Here is a 19595-nt window from a genome sequence, read left to right as displayed (position 1 = left end):
AAATAGTAAAGGGGAGGTGGAGGGAGAAAGGTGTGGTGGTGGAGGGAGCAACACCCAAATAATGATATTATTATTTATTTTAGAGTTGTCAAAACGGGTAACTCGGCTCAACCTGGTCCAGCCCACCACGAGTTTGTCACTTAGTGAGCCAACCCAACCCAACTCACTTATTAGCGAGCTGAAAAAAATTCCAACCCAGCTCGACCCACCACGGGTTGGCTCACTAGCTCATTTAATTATTTTTAAATAAAAAAATTAATTTTTTTTTAGTTCAAATATAAATAAACGTCATTCTAAAATGATGTTAAACTCCAAAGACAATTCAAAATAAATAAAAAAATATCATATAATAATAAGTTTTTAATATTGATAACTTTTGTATCACTTGTCCATTTATAATATTAGAGTCTTGAATAGATAATTCTATAATAATTTTCTCTCTTAAAACATCTTCTTCTTTATCACATCTATAATATAATAATAAAAAATGTTAACTAATAATATTGAAACACAAAATAATAAATAATTAAATTAAATTAGGTGTGTTGGTGTCAGCTCACCACGGGTTCAACTCGGTGAGCCAGGTTTTAAGTGAGCCGAGTTGAAAACTAACCCGCATAAAAGAATTAAATTTTTTTTCAAACCCAACCCGATTCAAACTCGTGATGAGCCAAGTTAGCTCGCGAATTACAACGCATTTTGACAACACTAATTTATTTATTGAATTAAACAAATTTATTAGGACCAATACACTAGCATCTAAATGCATTTGCAAGTCAGTTGTAATTTTAGAAGACATTTTATTCTATCACGCTATATATACTTGCGTGTGTGTATATATATATATATATATATATATATATATATAAGTTTTAATATTTAAATATAAATAAACATGTTATGATAGAATATAAGTCTTACAAACTCTAATGAAAATATAAAAGAGAATGGTGTGGAATAAGATAAAATAAAATTTTATAATATAATTTTTTAGTTATACAAGGTGTAACAGGTCACCTACTTTTGTTGAAGGGAGACATATTAATATGAACAACTAATACTTTAACTAAAGTCATTCAGTGTCCAGTAATGTAATTGATGGATACATGATTCCATATATGATTGAAGGAGAAGACCAAACTTTGCAATAACTAAAAAATTGGCATCGTGCAAAAGTGGCAATTTGTTTTTCTCACTTCAAACACTTCCTATAGTTTTCTATTAAAATAAACTCTATAATAAATAATTGATATTTATAAATATTTATTATTTACATATAGCAAAGTCATCTAAATTAAATCAAAATAGTTTGATAATCATGACACTGACAATTCGACCGCCCTTCATACCACACCATTACCGCATGAATCTAGACTAAATTAGATTAGTCCAACAGTCATTTAGATCGACTAATTAATCCAACAATCATCCAAACTAAATAAACTAATAAAAAAAAATTAATAATGTTCGATTTGATAACAGAAAAAAGAAATCAAAACTAAAAGACCTGCCAACCCGACAGTTGTGGGTTGTAATACAACCCAATTTCAATTGCTTATAAGAAACAAAACTATATTGGTTTTAAAAATATCATGTTAACAATTTTTTTTTAATAATTTTTTTAATAACTTTTTGACAATTATTACTATTTTATTAGTATGTATATTTAAAACGGACTGAACTACCACATAAGTGATTGTAAAAAAATTGTTAAAAAAATTGTTAAAAAAATATTTTTTTTTAAAATGAATCATGATCAAAATTTTAATTAAAAAAAATAAAAAAAATATAGATGAGATAATTAAGCAAATCTATATTACTTTTATAGTGTTTTCATACCATTTTATAAAATATTTATTACATCGTTAATTTCATTTTATAGTTGCTTACTCCTATTAATTATAAATAAACTACAAAAATATTATCCAAATAAATAGATTTTATAGATACAACTTTTTTCTAAATAATTAAGAAAGTAAGTTCAATTTTTTATGGGTTAAAATCAACTTATTTATTTTTGTTTTGTTAGACGTTAAAATAAATATATAAACTAGTTTAAACTTACAAAATAAAATAATTTTAATTTATTTAGTTTTTATATGAATAATCATATATATATATATATATATATATATATATCTATATATATATATATATATATATATATATATATATATATATATATATTATGATTGGATTAATATGGTTTTTAAAGAAAAGTGATAAAAGTGAATTCTACGAAGAGTGATTTTCGTGGATTCTACCATTTGAGAAATCCTACTTTGCTATGATCCAGAGATGAATTTTAGTGCGTTTTTCAAAAGTTTAAAGGAAACTTGTAATAATCTGACTTTTCAATGAATTAGAAGAAACAAATTTATTACTCTCCATTTCTCTACAAATAAACACATTAAAATCTTTATTTTTCTCTTAACATAAAGTTTGCTAAATACTAAAGTATGTTGAAGATGTTATACAAAAAATCTATATGTAATTTTCTAGGAGATAATAAGTCGTGTTCCCTTAATACCCCTTTCGATAAACTTTTAGATATTTGCGTTATTATTCATCTATGTACTCGATAAATGTACTGAATATAGTTATATAATATTCTTACGGATACAAAAATGATAAGCTACCATGGATGATATGATATTTTTTTTATTTATTTTGAATTGTCTTTGGAGTTTAAGATTCTTTTAGTGTGACGTTTATTTAGATTTGAATTAAAAAAGAATTGTAATTTTTTATTCAAAAAAAACTTATAATTAAATGAACAAGTGAGCCAACCCGTTTAACCCACCAACCCATGGTGGGACGGGCCGGGTTCAAATTTTTTTAGTTCGCTAATAAGTCGGATTGGGTTGGTTCATTAAGTGACCAACCCGTGGTGAGCCAGACTGGGTTAAGCTGGGTTACCCATTTTGACAACTATACTTTTTAGTAAGTATATTCTATTAGATATTATACTTAATTATAGTCCGAGATTTGTTTTATAAATAAGTAATGTAATCAATGATAAAGATAAATATTATGTGTTCTAATAATATCAATATAATTTTTTCTTTTGGTTCTTCATCACATAATGTGTTAATTTACAATATTTATAACAAAGGTCACATGTTAAGTGTCAAAATATTCGTGTAGGATGGATATTACATTGATATTTTTTCTACATTTTGTATTTTACTTGATATTGATCACTCATATTCTTCAAGTCTTTCTCATCTCTTGATTAGTTCATTTGGTAGATCATCTTTCTCAACATTGCCTGATTGTATGTTTTAGATGAAACACTCAATATAAATTTTTATCACATTTCAAAAAAGTCAAAATTATGCCTTAACCGGATACTGACTTGAATATCAAAGTGTTTAAAAGAAAGAAGACTTTAAAAGTACAAGTGATTGACATCGAGTGAAATACAAATAATAGAAAAAGTATCAGTGTAATCTTTATCCAATAAAAACATATATTATATATTATCAGTGAAACAATAACTTTTTATTAATGTACTTAATAATATAAAGTGTTAGACATAAGAGTGAGTGTAAATTCTAAGTCAATTTTGTAAGGTTATATCACAGTGAAATTAAAGTACTTTACACAATGCAGTTGAACCACCTTGTTCTTAGGTGTCAACATTAATAGAGTGATAGTCCCATTATATACATAATTCGCCTATTAGCATGTAATATTATTTAAAGCTTTAACTCAAGGAGGTAATGGTTAATTCATTTCAAGTTGTTCTCGACACACTTTGTATACTTGCCTCCTAGACTTTAGGAGTTCAAGGAGCGATGTAGAGAGTCTTTGAATGAAAGAAAAAAAAATTATTTGGTTGAGGTGTTATCGACAAATGGCATACATTGGTCCTTAGACTCGAGGAACTAAAAGAGTTAAATGGAGTCTTTAAACGAAAGGAAAAATTATTTCTTTGGATGAGGTGTTCTTTGCACCTCTTGTGACGTGACCCTAAGTTTGAGGAGTGATACATAATCTATAACCTTGGGATACATATCTTAGCAGGGGATGCAATTGATAAAGTTCATGGACCATTTTTTTCACTTTTCTTTTAAATAAGAGTGAGACAGAGTTCATGAACCATTTTTTCCTGTCATCAACTTAATTATGTGAGAATTTATTTTATACGCTTGTTTATCTTTCTTAGGTAGTTTTCGGTGTTTAGCTAGGCTTTAATGATTCAATTGGGACACGAAGTATCTCAAAAAGTATTTCAAGTTGGGATCAATAAGAGTTTAAGAGTAAGAACCTTCACTAGAGTAAAGCTCTTAACTTTATGATCATAGGTTCGAATTGGGAAATTGATTTTTTAATTAGTAAAAAATAAACTTTTTTTCTTTTTCTTATTTTTTTTTCATTCATCCAAACAAAACAGTAGATACATTATTTCACTTCTATTGATTTAAACAACATATCTGTATTTATCCTATGTAATTTTTATTTTATTTATTTTCTACTTTTCTCGCATTATTCATATTTAACTATGTGTAAAAGGTTTACGCTACAAAGGTCTATTTTCTTTTATATACGCGTGCTAAAACTGAGGCTTAAGACGATGGAGACATTGGCCACTTGCCACGCCTTTTTTTTTTCTCTTTCTCGTTTCTCATTTCTCACGTGTCTCCTTTTTGAGCTAACTCCATTCTTATATGAACTGCTACTTCCTTCGCTTCTTTATTTCTTTCCAATTCCAGAATATTCCAACTCTCTGCGATCTTTTCTTTTCTCCTCGAACGTCCTATGCTACGCGAGGATCAGGTTCCAGAATAATACTGGTGGTCTCCAACAACTGAATAGCGTTCTGTTCTCTGAAATTCATTGGGAGCCAATTCCGTCTCTAGGTCATCTTCTCTGAATCGGAATTCGCCACGAGGAGCTGAAATTGTGAATGAATGAACGTCGAAAAAACATGAATGTCAGGAGAAAGATCGGGAAGTATGAGGTGGGGCGAACTATTGGTGAAGGCACGTTCGCCAAGGTCAAGTTCGCCAGAAATTCTGAAACAGGGGAGAGCGTGGCCATTAAAACTATGGCTAAGACCACCATTCTCCAGCACAGAATGGTTGAGCAGGTTGACCTTGTTACTTTCAACTTCTCCATAGGGAACTTATGTGTTCAATTTCCATTATATTGATTTATAACCTTTATGTTTTGGGTTTTAACTTTTGAGTCTTGTTTGGTTTGCCGTTCCTTCGAATTCATGTTGTTAATAACGAGAGTGAGGTCAAGCCTTTCTTTACATTCTTCAATTGGTATCCAAAAAACGAAATAACAAAATTAAAATAAACTAGAGGTGAAAATATTATGGGCTAGATTGTATTTGGTTCGTGAGAAGGAGAATCAGAGGGAATGTCAATTGCTGGAGACGGAAATGGTCAGGTTGCTTGCGGGAGAGGCTGATTTTGAGGCATATGACATTGTCTATCCCTCGGGCCTTGATCAAACCTATTTCCAAAATTAGTCAAGTGAAGATTTTATTAGAAAAACCTGTTTGGTAAAAAAGTTAAAGCTCTGCACCGTTCAAAATGACTTTTAGACCCCGAATATTGACTTGTTTAAATAAATACAAGTAATATAATGATAATAATATCATTGTTATCATTAGTCTGATATTATTTTTACATTCATATTTTAAATTTGCAGTCAAAGTTGTGCATCTAAATCTATATGCTTGCCTGTGCATTTATGCCAGAATATTGATGCAGTTCGTTGTACTGAATGCTTGTTGTAATTCTTTTCATCCTTTGGTACTAGCTCTTCTAACTTGAAACATGTTATCATAGATTAAAAGAGAGATATCGATTATGAAGATTGTCAGGCATCCTAATATAGTTAGATTGCACGAGGTATGTCTAGAGATATCTTAATACATCAGGATTTACACCATCTTTCTCCCTCTTGTATTTCTCACATTGTTCTCAAATTTTAGGTTTTGGCTAGCCAGACCAAGATTTACATAATCCTTGAATTTGTGATGGGAGGGGAACTATATGACAAAATTGTAAGTTTTTATGTTTATATATTATGATTCTTCTAAACTTTGACAATTCTCAAGTCTGACCTTAAAATTTGTAATCACTGTTGAGATGCTAACAGATTAATGTTAATGATTTGATTAGGCTTTTTATTAGATTTTGTTTGTTATATATGTTACAATTACACTGCTTTTGGATCTGTAGGTTCAGCAGGGAAGGCTTTCTGAAAATGAATCTAGACGCTATTTTCAACAACTTATAGACGCTATTGATCATTGTCATAAAAAGGGTGTGTACCATAGAGACCTGAAGGTGAAAGGCAGTATATAGTATATGTATATGTGTGTGTGTCCGTGTTTATGTTCTTGCTGAGGTAAATGTTTTAACCTTCTTTTGTTTTTGTCTTGATCAATTTATTTCTCTTCTCTTTTGATAGCCTGAAAACCTCCTTCTCGATGCTTTTGGAAATTTGAAAGTTTCTGACTTTGGATTGAGTGCATTGACTGAAAAGGTAATAAACTGGCATCTTATTTTTCCTAGTCTCAGAATAAAGATTTTTGGAAATAGCAGAAGCTGCAGAACTAATGGCTCCATCCCATCCTTTTCTGTGTCTTTCTTGTAGGGTGTTGGCCTTCTTCACACCACTTGTGGGACCCCAAATTATGTTGCCCCTGAGGTAAAATTAATTATACACAACTCCAATGTCATTCCTAATTATTGCCTTTATCTTTTAATCCTTTTCCTATGGGCTCAGATTGATGTTTTGATATAATTCTCTTTATCAAGTTTATTTACGGTCTTATGGACAAATCACCAGTGATGAAAATAGTAGCCAGTTGAGGTGTTCTCTTCTCTGCATTACGACCTTTTTATTTTTCTCTAAATTCAGCATAAATATTAATATATATAGATTATAAGAGATATTCAAGACTGATATGAGGATAATATATATATATATATATATATATATATATATATATATATATATATATATATATATATTAAAAAAGAGGAATTAAGGATGACATGAGAAATAAGAAATTAGTCCACTTGAAAGTTAAAGAAGTCTGATTCAATACATAGGGTAAATATTAGACCTTACTCTCAAACCCTTATCTTGGAACAAGAGGTGTCTTCACAGTTAATTATTTATACATTTAATGATTGGATTTGTAACTATTGCATTTTTTTTCATCTCATGACATTGATATATTCAATTTATATGTCTAAGGTGAGATAGTTAATTTAGGTTGCAATTTGACTGTTTCTTCTAAGTGATTTAATTATGAGTTCGTATAAATTTGATTATTTTCCCCTTATTGCAATAAATTTCATTTATCATTATGTGCTTTGGTTTCTCACTTAAATGATCTTTTGTAGGTGATCGGAAATCGAGGATATAATGGTGCTGCAGCTGACGTTTGGTCATGTGGGGTCATCCTATATGTTCTACTAGCCGGATATCTTCCTTTTGAGGAGCCTGACCTTCCAACTTTGTACAGAAGGGTATTCTACCTTTCCATTATAACCTGGAAGTATACTTGAAAGAGCTAGAGAGAAGAGTGAAAAATATTGGTTGTGAATGTAATAGAAAAGATCAGTGGAGCATCACTTTTAACTACTTTGGAACTTTATTTATATTTTAAATCCTGAACTATTCTCACTGAAGAGAAAATAGTCTTTTAAAATAATAAGAAACAATTATATAACATTCTTGTAATTGAAGTGTTAATAACAAGATCCTAATCAAACAACCTTAATAATTGATATGGACAAAAATAAAATAAGCTACTAAATTCACGCAGAGTTTTAGAGGTGACAGTAAAATTGCCAAGGTTGAAAATATTTCTGCTGCCAGCATTTATCTTTAATGGGTTATTCAAGCTTTAGTAGTTGTTTACATGCTCTATTATGTAATGTGAAAAGGTGAGATGCATTGTTCTTATGGTCATGCTTATTATGTAGTAGAGCTTCATTTGTTGAAAACTTGTTTTGAACCTGATTATTAAGAAGGTAAATGTGAGAAAGTAATTAGGTGGACAGATTGGTGTTAATAAGGGAGACATTGATATGCTTAGGCAACAGTAGTGTGTGTAGATTTTTGGAGGGAATGGGTGGGTGCGGGAAGGGATTCTATTTTGTATGGTTGAGGATTAAGCTGAGTCTTGGCTGAAGAATAGTAATCCCTCTGGCTTTTACCATTTACTTTTATGAAAAATTGACTGTCTTGTCTTTCTTATTAGATACCATGAAGAATCTTTTGTGAGTGTGTTTAATGTTCATTTTAGGACTATTGGCAGATGTAAATTGTTAACCAGCTGTTAACTTGTTATTGAATTTTCTTTTTATTTGAACTTGTAGATCAATGCTGCAGAGTATGTCTGCCCATTCTGGTTTTCTGCTGAGACAAAGTCATTCATACATAAAATTCTAGATCCTAATCCAGAAACAGTGAGTACAGTTTTTCATTTCTTCAAGATGTAATTTGTTATAGCTCCTAATACAGGCATACACGCATTATGCTTTGTTATGAAGTGTGTGCGCTTCTAACTGATTATCCTGATACATTTTCATAGTTACATTACAAGTGTGTTTATTCCTACGACAATGCAACTATGTAGTGAGTTCTGTGAAACAAGTATAATACTTTTTTCTTTTAATTTTTTGGTTTTTCTTTTTTCCTTATTTCAGAAACATAAAAATTGAAAATAGTAAAAATTGAGACAATAAATGATTTTCTTCTCATTAAAGGATGTTACTATCAGTTATGGTCCACTTTTCAGTTTTGTGGCATTTTTATGCTTCTGTAAGGTTTCATAATTTTTGCTGACACTAAAATAAATATATTTTTGTATGTATAGACATTTTTTACTACTTGTATAAGGATTACCCTATCTGGGAAATTTTACTCCTGATTATTGCAAATTAGTTGTGAATTAAATAGATTATTCTTATTAATTCCAATTCAATTATGGAAGTGCAGAGGGTGAAAATTGAAGAAATAAGGAAAGTTCCATGGTTCCAGAAAAACTATTTTCCTGTCAAACTCAAGGAATGTGAGCAAGTAAATTTGGATGATGTTCGGGCTGTTTTTGATGATATTGAGGTTTGCTGTTTTTTTTGTTCTATTCAATTTATACAAACAAAATTTATTTTTGCAACGGTATGTCCATAGCTGCAAATACATTGTAAGTCTACAATATGTTTTGCTAGTTATCCAACAGCTTAAGTGCTTTGATTCACTGATCTGGGTAGTTGGCACTTTTACATTTTTATAGGACCAATATGTTGCTGAAAAGTCAGAAATTACCGAGGGAGGAGGTCCTTTCATAATGAATGCATTTGAGATGATTTCCTTATCACAAGGATTGAATCTTTCACCATTGTTTGATAGGCACCAGGTATTGTTTTAGTTTCATCTTCCTGCCCTACAATCTCCTGGTTCCTCTATGTCTCTGGCTGCCATGTAACATTTTATACTTCCACCCGCCTAGGTGGGCATTAGAGGGCATCTGATTTCAGGTTTGAATCAAAGGGGGGCAAGTTGGCTGAGAGTAATTTTTTCAAGGTTGTCTGATGCATTGCCCCAATTGATATGCTTTTGCTGTTCTAACAGGATTATGTAAAGCGACAAACACGTTTTGTCTCCCGTAAACCAGCAAAAGTTATAATTTCTTCTGTTGAAGCTGTTGCAGAGTCAATGGGTCTTAAGGTCCATTCTCGCAATTACAAGGTATAACTTCAGTTCTCTACTTTGTGCTATAATGTTGAGTGGATAATCCATTGGCTCAAGATGCCTTAAGCTGATAATAAATGGTAGTGTGATGTACCAGACATTTTTTTACAGAATTATGAACAGACGCACTTTCATTTAATCCTATTGTCATCATATATCAATGCAATCTTTGTTGTTTGTCGCTTTTTCTGCTCTAATTAACTATTGTTAAATTAGTCTGCAATGTCTATCGTGTCATATTAGCCAATTTACAGTATTGTTTCAATCACATTACATATCCCTAAGTAGGGATTGCTAATTCAAAACAGGTGATTATTTGGTTCTCTAATTTTAAGACCAGCTAGGGATTTTTGTACTTTATTCTGAAAATAAATGTGTCTCTCGCTTTTATTTTCTTTTCCTATCATTTCCCTAAATGTAATTTTCTTGTAGGTGAGGCTAGAAGGTGTTTCTGTAAACAAGGTTGGGCAACTTGCGGTGGTCTTGGAGGTTGTTTGTTTTTTCTTTTTGTCTCTGTCGTGTTTGTTATTTTTTATGTGAAAATTTTTATTTCTGCTTGATCATATGGTTAAATCATGTTTGTTTTTTCTTGAAAGGTTTTTGAAGTCGCTCCATCCCTTTTCATGGTTGATATTCGGAAGGCAGCTGGGGACACTTTTGACTACCACAAGGTTAGCTTCAATATCTACACTTATCTACATTTTTTATTTCTCAAATGCTTTCAAGCTATGCCATGGGAATCACCAAAATAAAATATGGCTAATGCTAAAAGGGGGAATTACCAGCACAGTTGTTCATACAAGCACGTAGAGTGACATCCTTTTTGCTTATCAATATTCGTGTTCCAACTTAGTTAAAAAGAGAGGGAAGAAACTCATTAAGAATTATCATTTGTTTCGTACTCAAATTTAATAGCTCCATATGGCTGCATTATTTGTTTTTCCCCATCTTAGGAACTCATCATCCCATGTTTTAATTTTTAATTCTTAAGTTAATCTAATTACTGGTAGTTAGTTACTGACTTTTGTCAGTCATCAATTACAAAAAGAAAATACTTTGGTACAGCTACATGGTGAACACAACTATTTTAGGCATAGTGCAGAATAAGGAATTTGGTTGTGCGTTAATCAACACTATCATAGATGGAGTCAATTTCTGAAGTCCAATGTTGGGTTTGATGTCGATGTCCAACGGTACTGGAATTGAGATGAGCAAGCCCATATGCTAATTATTAGTTTTCTGGCTTTGTGAAATTTTACTGTTATCCGATATTATGTCTTATCCTTTCCTTATCAGTGTTATTTATGATTGACTTGATTTTGTTACGTAAGATTAGAGAAATTCTGGGTTATATTATGCGACCATGGGTTTTACTCACTGCATCATGGTATGCTACATTTTGATAATTATTCCCCGTTTGATAGTCATATGTCCATCAAAACTTCCAACCACCCTATGTAAGAAATAAAATGAAATTCATGCTTTGAAGTTGAGAGAGGGCTGAATTTTTTAAGTAGTTATTTTACTTATAAACTTAAATCTCAATGTATGTGTGCACCATTAACACTCTATCAACAACAACTAAATCATTTTTTACGACCTTGCTCGAGAAACTAGTTAATACACGAACTTAAAAGCTGGCTATTAAAGTAAAAGTGAAGCTTATACAATTACTTTTTCAATTAAAAGTGTTGGATAAAACTAGTTAATGACATATCTAATAAATATAAAATAACAAAAAAATTGTAAACTTTTAGTTGATTTTTAATTTTTATTAACTTTTTAAAGATAATTTTTTTATTAAAATTTAAATTAGTTACAGAAGGTAACATAAAAATGATCAGGAAGTGTATAAAATTATTAAGAATAAAAAAGGAAAAAAAAAAGAACCTACAAACTTGTAAGCTATATATACCATCCTGTGTGACTACACCTTGGAATCGGTTAAACATGAATGACTCCAGACTCATGGATTCATGTTGAAAGTGTTTCGGAATTTGAGAATACTTGTGGGTATTGGAAGCTTAAAAATAGAAACATATGATAGCAAGAAATCTAGATCACAAGTTAGAATCTCATCCTTGACTTAAGTCATGAATTGAATCTATGAGAGACTTGAATCAATGATTACATCACAAGAACAATGTATATGAATTGAGAACAAGACAAGAAGATACGAGTCGAACTAAGGACATAAAAACACAATCTGGAACGAATTACGAATTGGATTAGGCATGAGGTATAAGAAAGTAAGACAAAAACATAAGAACAACGATTCGAGAACAAGCAATAGAAGAATTCAAATAAAAAAGGTGGAGAGGCCTTATGAGATAGCAAAATTGCACGTCACATGAAGTTGAATCTTCATCTTCAAGATAAATGTCATGAAGAATCGGAATCGTCACTTGAATAGTAAGATATCAAGATAAGACCTAAAGAAGGAAAATCACTCTTACCAAAGAGATTATGCTCTCCTAAACTCAACAAATTAAGAATTAGATTGAACGGGAGTTATAAGAAAGTAAGACAAGAACATAAAAAAACAATACAAGAACAAGTAATGGAATTCAAATAGAAAAGGTTGAGAAGACTTACGAAATGGAAGAATTACACTCTATCCGAAGTTGAATCTTCATCTTCACGATAAGTATCATGGAGAATTGTTACTTGAATTCCGAGATATCAAGATAAGACTTAAAGAAGGAAAATCACTCTCACCAAAGAGACAATGTTTTAGGGTAACTCTTAAATTTCATATATCTCAAAGTTCATTAGGAAAAAGAGCTGACTGTGTATAGCCTTCTTGGGAGAAAATGCAATGGCTAACTGAGAGAGAAATTCAAGTTAAATAAATCCTAGATCTAGATTTGTCTCATGTTTTCCCTGTTTGTATTAGATCTTATATGTTTGGGTCACACTTGTCATGCTTTCTCCTCTCTTCTCTCCGGCCAAAAGTTTGGTACTCCAATTGGGCTTGAATAAGTCTTTAATTGGAGCCCAATTTTAGGTCTAATACAAATACAACTAAAGTCCAAAATGGCAATAAATCATCCAACTATTTTAGCTTTGTTACTCTTGAAATTATCTTTGCATATTTTTGCTCATTTTCTTCTTCTCCATTCATGCCTTTATCTTAAGTGGGGTTTAAATGAAAAAACAAACATGCTAGATAATTCACAATTTTTTAAAGTTATAAGCTCGTTAAATAAATTTTGTTATCAAACATTTTAATTTGATCTAAGTTACTTAAATAAGATAGTCTAAAGCTTGTTACTTACCAAACCCACTTGCTTTATTTATTAATTCGATTGTGCTACCCAACGTTTAATCCTATTTCCAGAAGGAGTGTATTTTTCTTTTCGCTTCTCAGGTTTGTATACCTACTTTAAACATTTGTAAATGCAGCCTAATATGCACATATATTTATATTTGCATGCAGATAAACTGACAGTAACTTATATCTGTACTTTTTTGCAGTTTTACAAGAGTTTTTGTTCCAAACTCGGAAACATTATTTGGAGACCGGCAGGGACCATTCCAAATTCTAACACGCTTAAGCAAATGACTGTATAATCCAATCCTTGAAGTTATGAACGATGCAAATCTGCTTAGAAGTGCACCGAGAGCTTCAGCTGGTCTCCGAGTATCCTAAAAAGCTGACAAGCTTTGTTGCTATCATAATGCAACGTGCAATGCATGAATAGTATTGTGAACGGGTGTCGTTGTCAACTTACCACATGGCTTGGCTTGGCTTAATAAATCTACCCCACGATGGTTTACAAAATCCATCCATCATTGGGTTCTGGGAGAAATGTATAAAGAATAAAAACAAAATACGTGTTTGATTAAGTATGAAGTTAAATCTACTCAGATTTGAGTATGTAAATGTTAACGTAATTATATTTTTAACCATAGTACTACCATGATTTTGTGGGGTCCAAATGTACTGAACCCAAAATTACGCGTTTTATTTGAGATTTGTCGGAGCACTAGTGTACGTTCCCACTTTTCCACTTGTATGGTCACTGTCTAGACTGCATGATCTCTGCTTACACAAACAGCAATTGTGACATGCGATAATAAGTTAATAACTGATCACATCTACAAACGACATTGTTGAATTTATTGAGAATTTGATTTGAAAACACATTGGAATCATATTGTAAGTAGAGCTACGTGGCCTTTTGTGAAAGGACATTATTGCATGGAAAGTCGTTCATATTTAATTACTTTACATATCATTATTAAATTCATAACATTTTAAAAAATTATGATGATGACAAAGCTTAATAATGTATCATTTTGAATCACACTGCTGAATTAATATTCATAGTTACATATATTTGAAAAAAATTAAAACAATCAGTACATGTGTGTATACTATTTAGTTATTCATTTGAAAAAATTATAATTTCCTTTATACTTTTTGTCTTTTCTTTAATTTTTAGAACTATTTTTTACCCTTTATCCAAATAGATTTCCATTCTTTTCTTCTGTTACACCAATCTTACTATATCATACTTTATTTTTAGGTTATTTTCTCCTTCACTTTAAACTTATCTTGCCTTTTCCTCTTGGTTTTACATGTGAATATTAAAGGGTTTCACATGTTTAATGAATGGAAAATGTTTTCTTTCGATTGATCTATCTCATAATCAATGTTTTGGTTGGTTAGGTAGTATAACTTAGAGTTATGAAGACTTTTTTTTGGAAAAGGGGGTTCTAGCTCTTTCTACCAATTTGGAATTATTATTGCTTGATAAATAAACAACTGTCTAACTCAATCCCACAAAACCGGCTTGTAGGATGAGGTTTTCACTCACTTATAAACTATAAACCATGAATTGACCTTATCTTTGATCGATAATGGGTGGTCCAATAGCGGTCCGATAACGGGTGAAACAACATGTCTAACAAACAACAAATATCGTTAGGATAGACTCTAACCATGACTTTGATATTGTAAGATGAGGTTTGTACCCACTTATAAACTATAAATTGATCTTATCTGTAGTCGATGTGAGACTTCTAACATATGGAATGAATAATTTCTAGTATGACGTATGATTTCAAATTAACGAGTGTTTTAGTTTGGATAGATTGGAGTGTTGAAAATACCTATAAGCAACAAAAAATATAATTGTGGTTTTAATTCTTTGTATAGTTGTCGTTAATATTAAATATGGGTTAAAATGAATAAGAGAGACTGAAAATTAGTTTTGCCAAATCTGCATAATTATTTTGTTCGAAATATATGCCACTTCAGCGACACTCAAAAAGTAGTATTTATTTTATGTACATGGGTCCTCTGAAATTTTCATCACTCAAACAATGGTTAGTTGCTCAAACGAGATGGGTTTGTAAGGAGATTTTGTAACTTTGGATGCTTGAGTGATGAAACAATGCTTAAGTGATGGATAATCTGTTGAAATTTGGAAATAGAAGAGATATATTAAGATTTTGTAGTTTATTTTATTCATATACTCTATTAATAAACTAAAAGTGGCCTAATATTAAATATAAGTAATATCTCAATCTTAACTCTCTAAATATAAATGTAAACAAATATACTTTTATGAGACTGACATCATAATGAACTCATATCAGAATAAAAGTAATGAAATAATGCTTAAGTATCATATAATTGTTAAAATTTATAATTGTTAAAATTTGCAAATAGAAGATATATGCTATACAATTTATTTTATTCATATACTCTATTAATAAAATAAAAAGGTAACCGTAATATTAAATATTAACATTATCTCAATATTAACTTTTTAAATATAAATAATAAACAAATATATTTTTATCTTTATGTAAAAGATATTTTAAAACAAATTAAAAATTTCCTAAAATTTAATTTACATTCCTAAAATTTGAAGAGATAGAACATCAATAATGAGTTTATTCCAGATAAGAAATTGACATCATCTTTAACTTAAAGTTTTAACACAATAAATTTATATAGGTCATTTTTCTAAGTCCGACTTAACACTAATGTTTTGGGAGAACGAGTTGTTGGGTCTATGAAGGAGAATGTTTATCATGTTGGGTCTATCAAGGAAGAAGTTCACCAGAAAGACATAAACACTGAGTTCAACTATATAAGGGATTGACATCACTCTCTATCCAAAATCATAAGACAATGAGTTAATGGATCTTTCATCTTTATATAATGTTCTACTTTCTCATTTCTATCCGATATGAAACTTAGACTCACATGGATTTCAAATATTTCAAATATGCAAATATGAGTTACCATGTATTAAAAAAATGTGGCATTTACCAAGTCTGGTGTGTGACTAAATACATTGTGAATGACATTGTGAATGACCGGTGTTAGCTCATCTTTTGGTTTTCGTTTGTTTTATTATGGGAACATATAAATTTGTAATTCTAAAGCTATCCTTTAGTTATTTCTACGTGTTTATATTCAAGATATGTAATATATAGGTTTAAACCTTCACTTGTTCCTCAATCTTAAGTGGGTCATTGTTTTTTTTTCTCTCAATTGGACCCATAAACTTGTAAAATTGAGCCAATTAAACCCTCTCTATTCAATTTTCACTGCTGTATGCAGATGCTGACGTGGCTCAATGAAAACTTAGGAACGTTGAGTGATAATAGTCCACAAATTTTATAAAGAGAGAACAGACATTTTTTGTTTTATTGTTCCTAGCTTTTTCCCATAAACACAGAAAGGATGATTTTGACTCATCCATGGCCACAAAAATCTTCCACTTCTCTGTCGGAATTTCGTAAGCCTTCACTGCCTAGGCTCAAATTGTCAGACCCACACCTACCTACCACTAAACACCATAAATTGTTTTGGACAATTCTTTCACAGAAGAATTGAGGATATAGAAACCTAAAGCAACACACCTTCATGAAACAAGAAATGTAATCTGACAAAAAATTTTCATATTGATACCAGCATAAGAAACATATATTTCCAAAGAAACTCTCTTTTGGCAACTACACAAAAAATCTGGCGGTTTAAAATGTTTTCAGAGACGAATGGTTTGTGTATGGTATTGTGCAATAATAATATATGTAATTGTGTAAGATATCTGGACCAACATAATTTTGTTTACATTCTTTATACGATGTACCCTTTCTTTCGTAAGGTGTCCTTCTACTTCTTTCTCACTCATCTTTGATTCATTTTGACCCAGTTGTTAATGCTGGCTTAGTTCTGCAGAGGGGCCAACCTTGTTTTGTTGCTCAGCCTCACACCAAGTGGGTCTCCTTAGTACATCCTTTAGCATGTCAGGGTTTCCCTTGTTCTCTTGTGGTTAAAAAAACTAACAACTATCTATCCATCAAAGTATAATGTCAACCACATCAACCAAAGTTTGAACAAAGAATCAAGTACATATTATAGTCAAGTTAATATGGGATTGATTGAAGGTTGATAATGTTAATTAGTTCATACTACACAGCACACACACCAACTACACTGAAAATTGCTCAAGCATAAACTATAGGCAAGCCGCTATAGTGTGTACCTAAAAGCTTTTTTATGATCAACTTAATTTCAGGGCTGAAAGAACTTGTTACCACATTTGCATTTCCAAGAGAGAAGATAGTAGCCCTCGTCTCTTTGGGCTGTTGTTGCCTTGTGAATGTGACTGACCCTGTGGTGAGGAGAGATTACTAGAGCAGCCATGCAAGGTTTGCAACTCAAGCACTTGTTCAAACACCTTGGAGGCCTTGACCCCAACACTAACTTCTTTTGCTTCAGACCCTTCCCATCTTTCGTTGAACCTGACCCTACTGTTCAAAGTCAAGTCAAGAACATAATAATCATGTTAATCACACCGAGTAATGAAATGACACACACAAGTTATTCATTCCATCATGTTGACACAGAAATATTTGGACACTCATGATGGTGTGTATGTTTTACCTGAATTGGAAGGAAATAAGGTGAGGGAAATTATGAGAATCAGAGTCACAAAAGTTTTTAGTCCACTGAGATATACGTTTGGAGAATCCATCAGTCTTAAAAAAAATAAGAAAGTAACGATCAATCAGAGAAGTTAGAAGATGGGGTTGTGGGAGAAAGAAATGGGAGGAATGGGTTGTGCAATAATAGGGTTGAAAAGGGGGATGGTATTGAATGTGGTATCATTGATATTGATATGTATGAAAAATTGAAGGGTCCCAAAAAGATGAGTTTGGTGTTTGAAGTGTTTTAAGAGCAACAGGTGCTCTGACTCGAGGTTTTCAGTGTGAATGACCGAAGTCACAGTTTCTTTTCATCTTTTGCTGGTTGAATTGACTACCCTATGCTAACTTTTGAAATTATTGAAGTACTACACCATCTTTCCCTTGTCATCATCTAAGGAGTGGCCATGAGCTTTTGGTCATTTGCACTTGGCTCTGCTCCTCAATAATACTATTACTAATACTACTATTATATGTTACAGCTACACAGTGTACACACTGTTTGCCTCTATACAACAAACAAATGGTGGGCAAAAACTCAATTCAAATTCCACTCCATTCCATCACTATTATTTTCTTTCCACAAGGGACCACTTCATTCAATAGAAGCCTCATCCCCATACTAGTTACTGTTTCTATTCTCTTTCAAGCTGCTCAAACATTCACACTTTCTCTTCAACCCACTGTTCTAAATCACTTTAACCCAGGAATCAGAATCAGAATCAGAATCAGAAATACGAACATAATATAATCGCCCAAGAATGTAAGGTGAGTGAGAGAGTAACACAATCTTTCGGTTCTCTTAAAATAGATTTTCCTTTTTTCTAAGAAATTTCTTTAACAAACCTACATATCACAGCATTTGTATGATTTACGCATTTTATTTTGGGCAAGGCTTCCACTAACCTCCATTAGTTTATCTTTGATTCTTAATTAGAAGGGTAGCGATAAAACAGTCCAGTAGGTACAAGAAAGAGTGTGACTAAAACAAATATAGATATACACAAAGCTGCATGTAGGCTTACAAGGTAGGTATATATACATATATACATACATACATACATACACAAAGCTGCATGTAGGCTTACAAGGTACCCTTTGGCTTTTGCAGAGAGATGTAATGAATGAAGTACTACAGCTATAGCTATTGCTATGTCTTAGATATGCATGGGATGAGATGAGAGATTCCACTGACTTGAAGGAGTGCAGTGGTGTCGTTTCAATGTTCTTTTGTGTGCCACTCGTCTCAGTATTACCACAATATCTGCTAATTTTTTTCGTTAACGAAAGGATAACTCTGCTTTCAACCTCGAACAAGCATGCATCTCTTTTCTTTCTCATTATTTTACTCTTTTTGTTTGAGAACACAGTTACTGTTTTCCCAGAGATAATCTATTTAAATCAAATAGAATGATCACCAACAATAAATAAATAAATTATTCTTTAAAAGATTCATATCCCATGATCGTGTTCAGAGGTTCTTTAGCATTATTTTACATTATCTTGTTCAAAATGGTTAAAGATGTGGTTTCATTGATAGAAAAACAGGACATTGTTAAAAATATTATTTGATTCATAAGAAAGTAGAAAAATTATATTAAGTAAGAATATATTTCAATAAACATTTCTTATTATTAATTATTAATCTTATTTATAATCATTATATTTCTTATTTATTATAGATGAAAACATCTGTCTGTATATACGGTGAATAATTGCAAATATTTTTTTTATGTAAATAAAATTCATTAAAAAAACGCTTGTTATTGTACATCTGTACAAAATTAGATACCAATTTCTTAAATACTTTTGTAATACATTGCTATAATTAGTTTCAGCTGTACCGTTATTGTCATTATCCCTTAATATTTTTATACAAATAGTAGAATTCAAGTTAGGTAAATTCC

At 31.2% G+C, this 19595-nt stretch overlaps 1 protein-coding gene across 2 annotated transcripts; it reads left to right on the top strand.

The window, feature by feature from the left end:
* The first annotated feature begins 4591 nt into the window (after positions 1 to 4591).
* Positions 4592 to 13727, top strand: LOC108319256 (CBL-interacting serine/threonine-protein kinase 24). Of its 2 annotated transcripts, XM_052867188.1 has the most exons (14): positions 4595 to 5095; positions 5808 to 5870; positions 5954 to 6025; positions 6204 to 6311; positions 6436 to 6510; positions 6622 to 6675; positions 7380 to 7505; positions 8361 to 8450; positions 8983 to 9105; positions 9278 to 9400; positions 9616 to 9732; positions 10168 to 10224; positions 10332 to 10406; positions 13213 to 13727. In XM_052867188.1, the coding sequence occupies exons 1-14, from the start codon at positions 4913 to 4915 to the stop codon at positions 13306 to 13308; spliced, it is 1362 nt and encodes a 453-aa protein (XP_052723148.1). In that variant the 5' UTR covers positions 4595 to 4912; the 3' UTR covers positions 13309 to 13727. The 2 variants fall into 2 exon arrangements, 1 of the variants encoding a protein (XP_052723148.1); XR_008244842.1 differs by lacking the exons at positions 10168 to 10224; positions 10332 to 10406; positions 13213 to 13727 and having other exon boundaries at positions 4592 to 5095; positions 9278 to 9521.
* Positions 13728 to 19595: the final 5868 nt, after the last annotated feature.

This window comes from Vigna angularis, chromosome 1, assembly GCF_016808095.1.
Source record: "Vigna angularis cultivar LongXiaoDou No.4 chromosome 1, ASM1680809v1, whole genome shotgun sequence".
Classification (NCBI taxonomy): domain Eukaryota; kingdom Viridiplantae; phylum Streptophyta; class Magnoliopsida; order Fabales; family Fabaceae; genus Vigna; species Vigna angularis.
Note: the sequence above shows the minus strand (reverse complement) of the source record. Positions and strands in the feature narration are given on the sequence as shown.

Bases quoted from the DNA above. Each gene is read 5' to 3' on its own strand.
- LOC108319256 (XM_052867188.1), top strand. From the start codon at position 4,913: ATGAATGAACGTCGAAAAAACATGAATGTCAGGAGAAAGATCGGGAAG. The intron at 7,506-8,360 runs GTATTCTACCTT...TTGAACTTGTAG, and splicing joins TTCCAACTTTGTACAGAAGG to ATCAATGCTGCAGAGTATGT. The intron at 10,407-13,212 runs GTTAGCTTCAAT...ACTTTTTTGCAG, and splicing joins ACACTTTTGACTACCACAAG to TTTTACAAGAGTTTTTGTTC.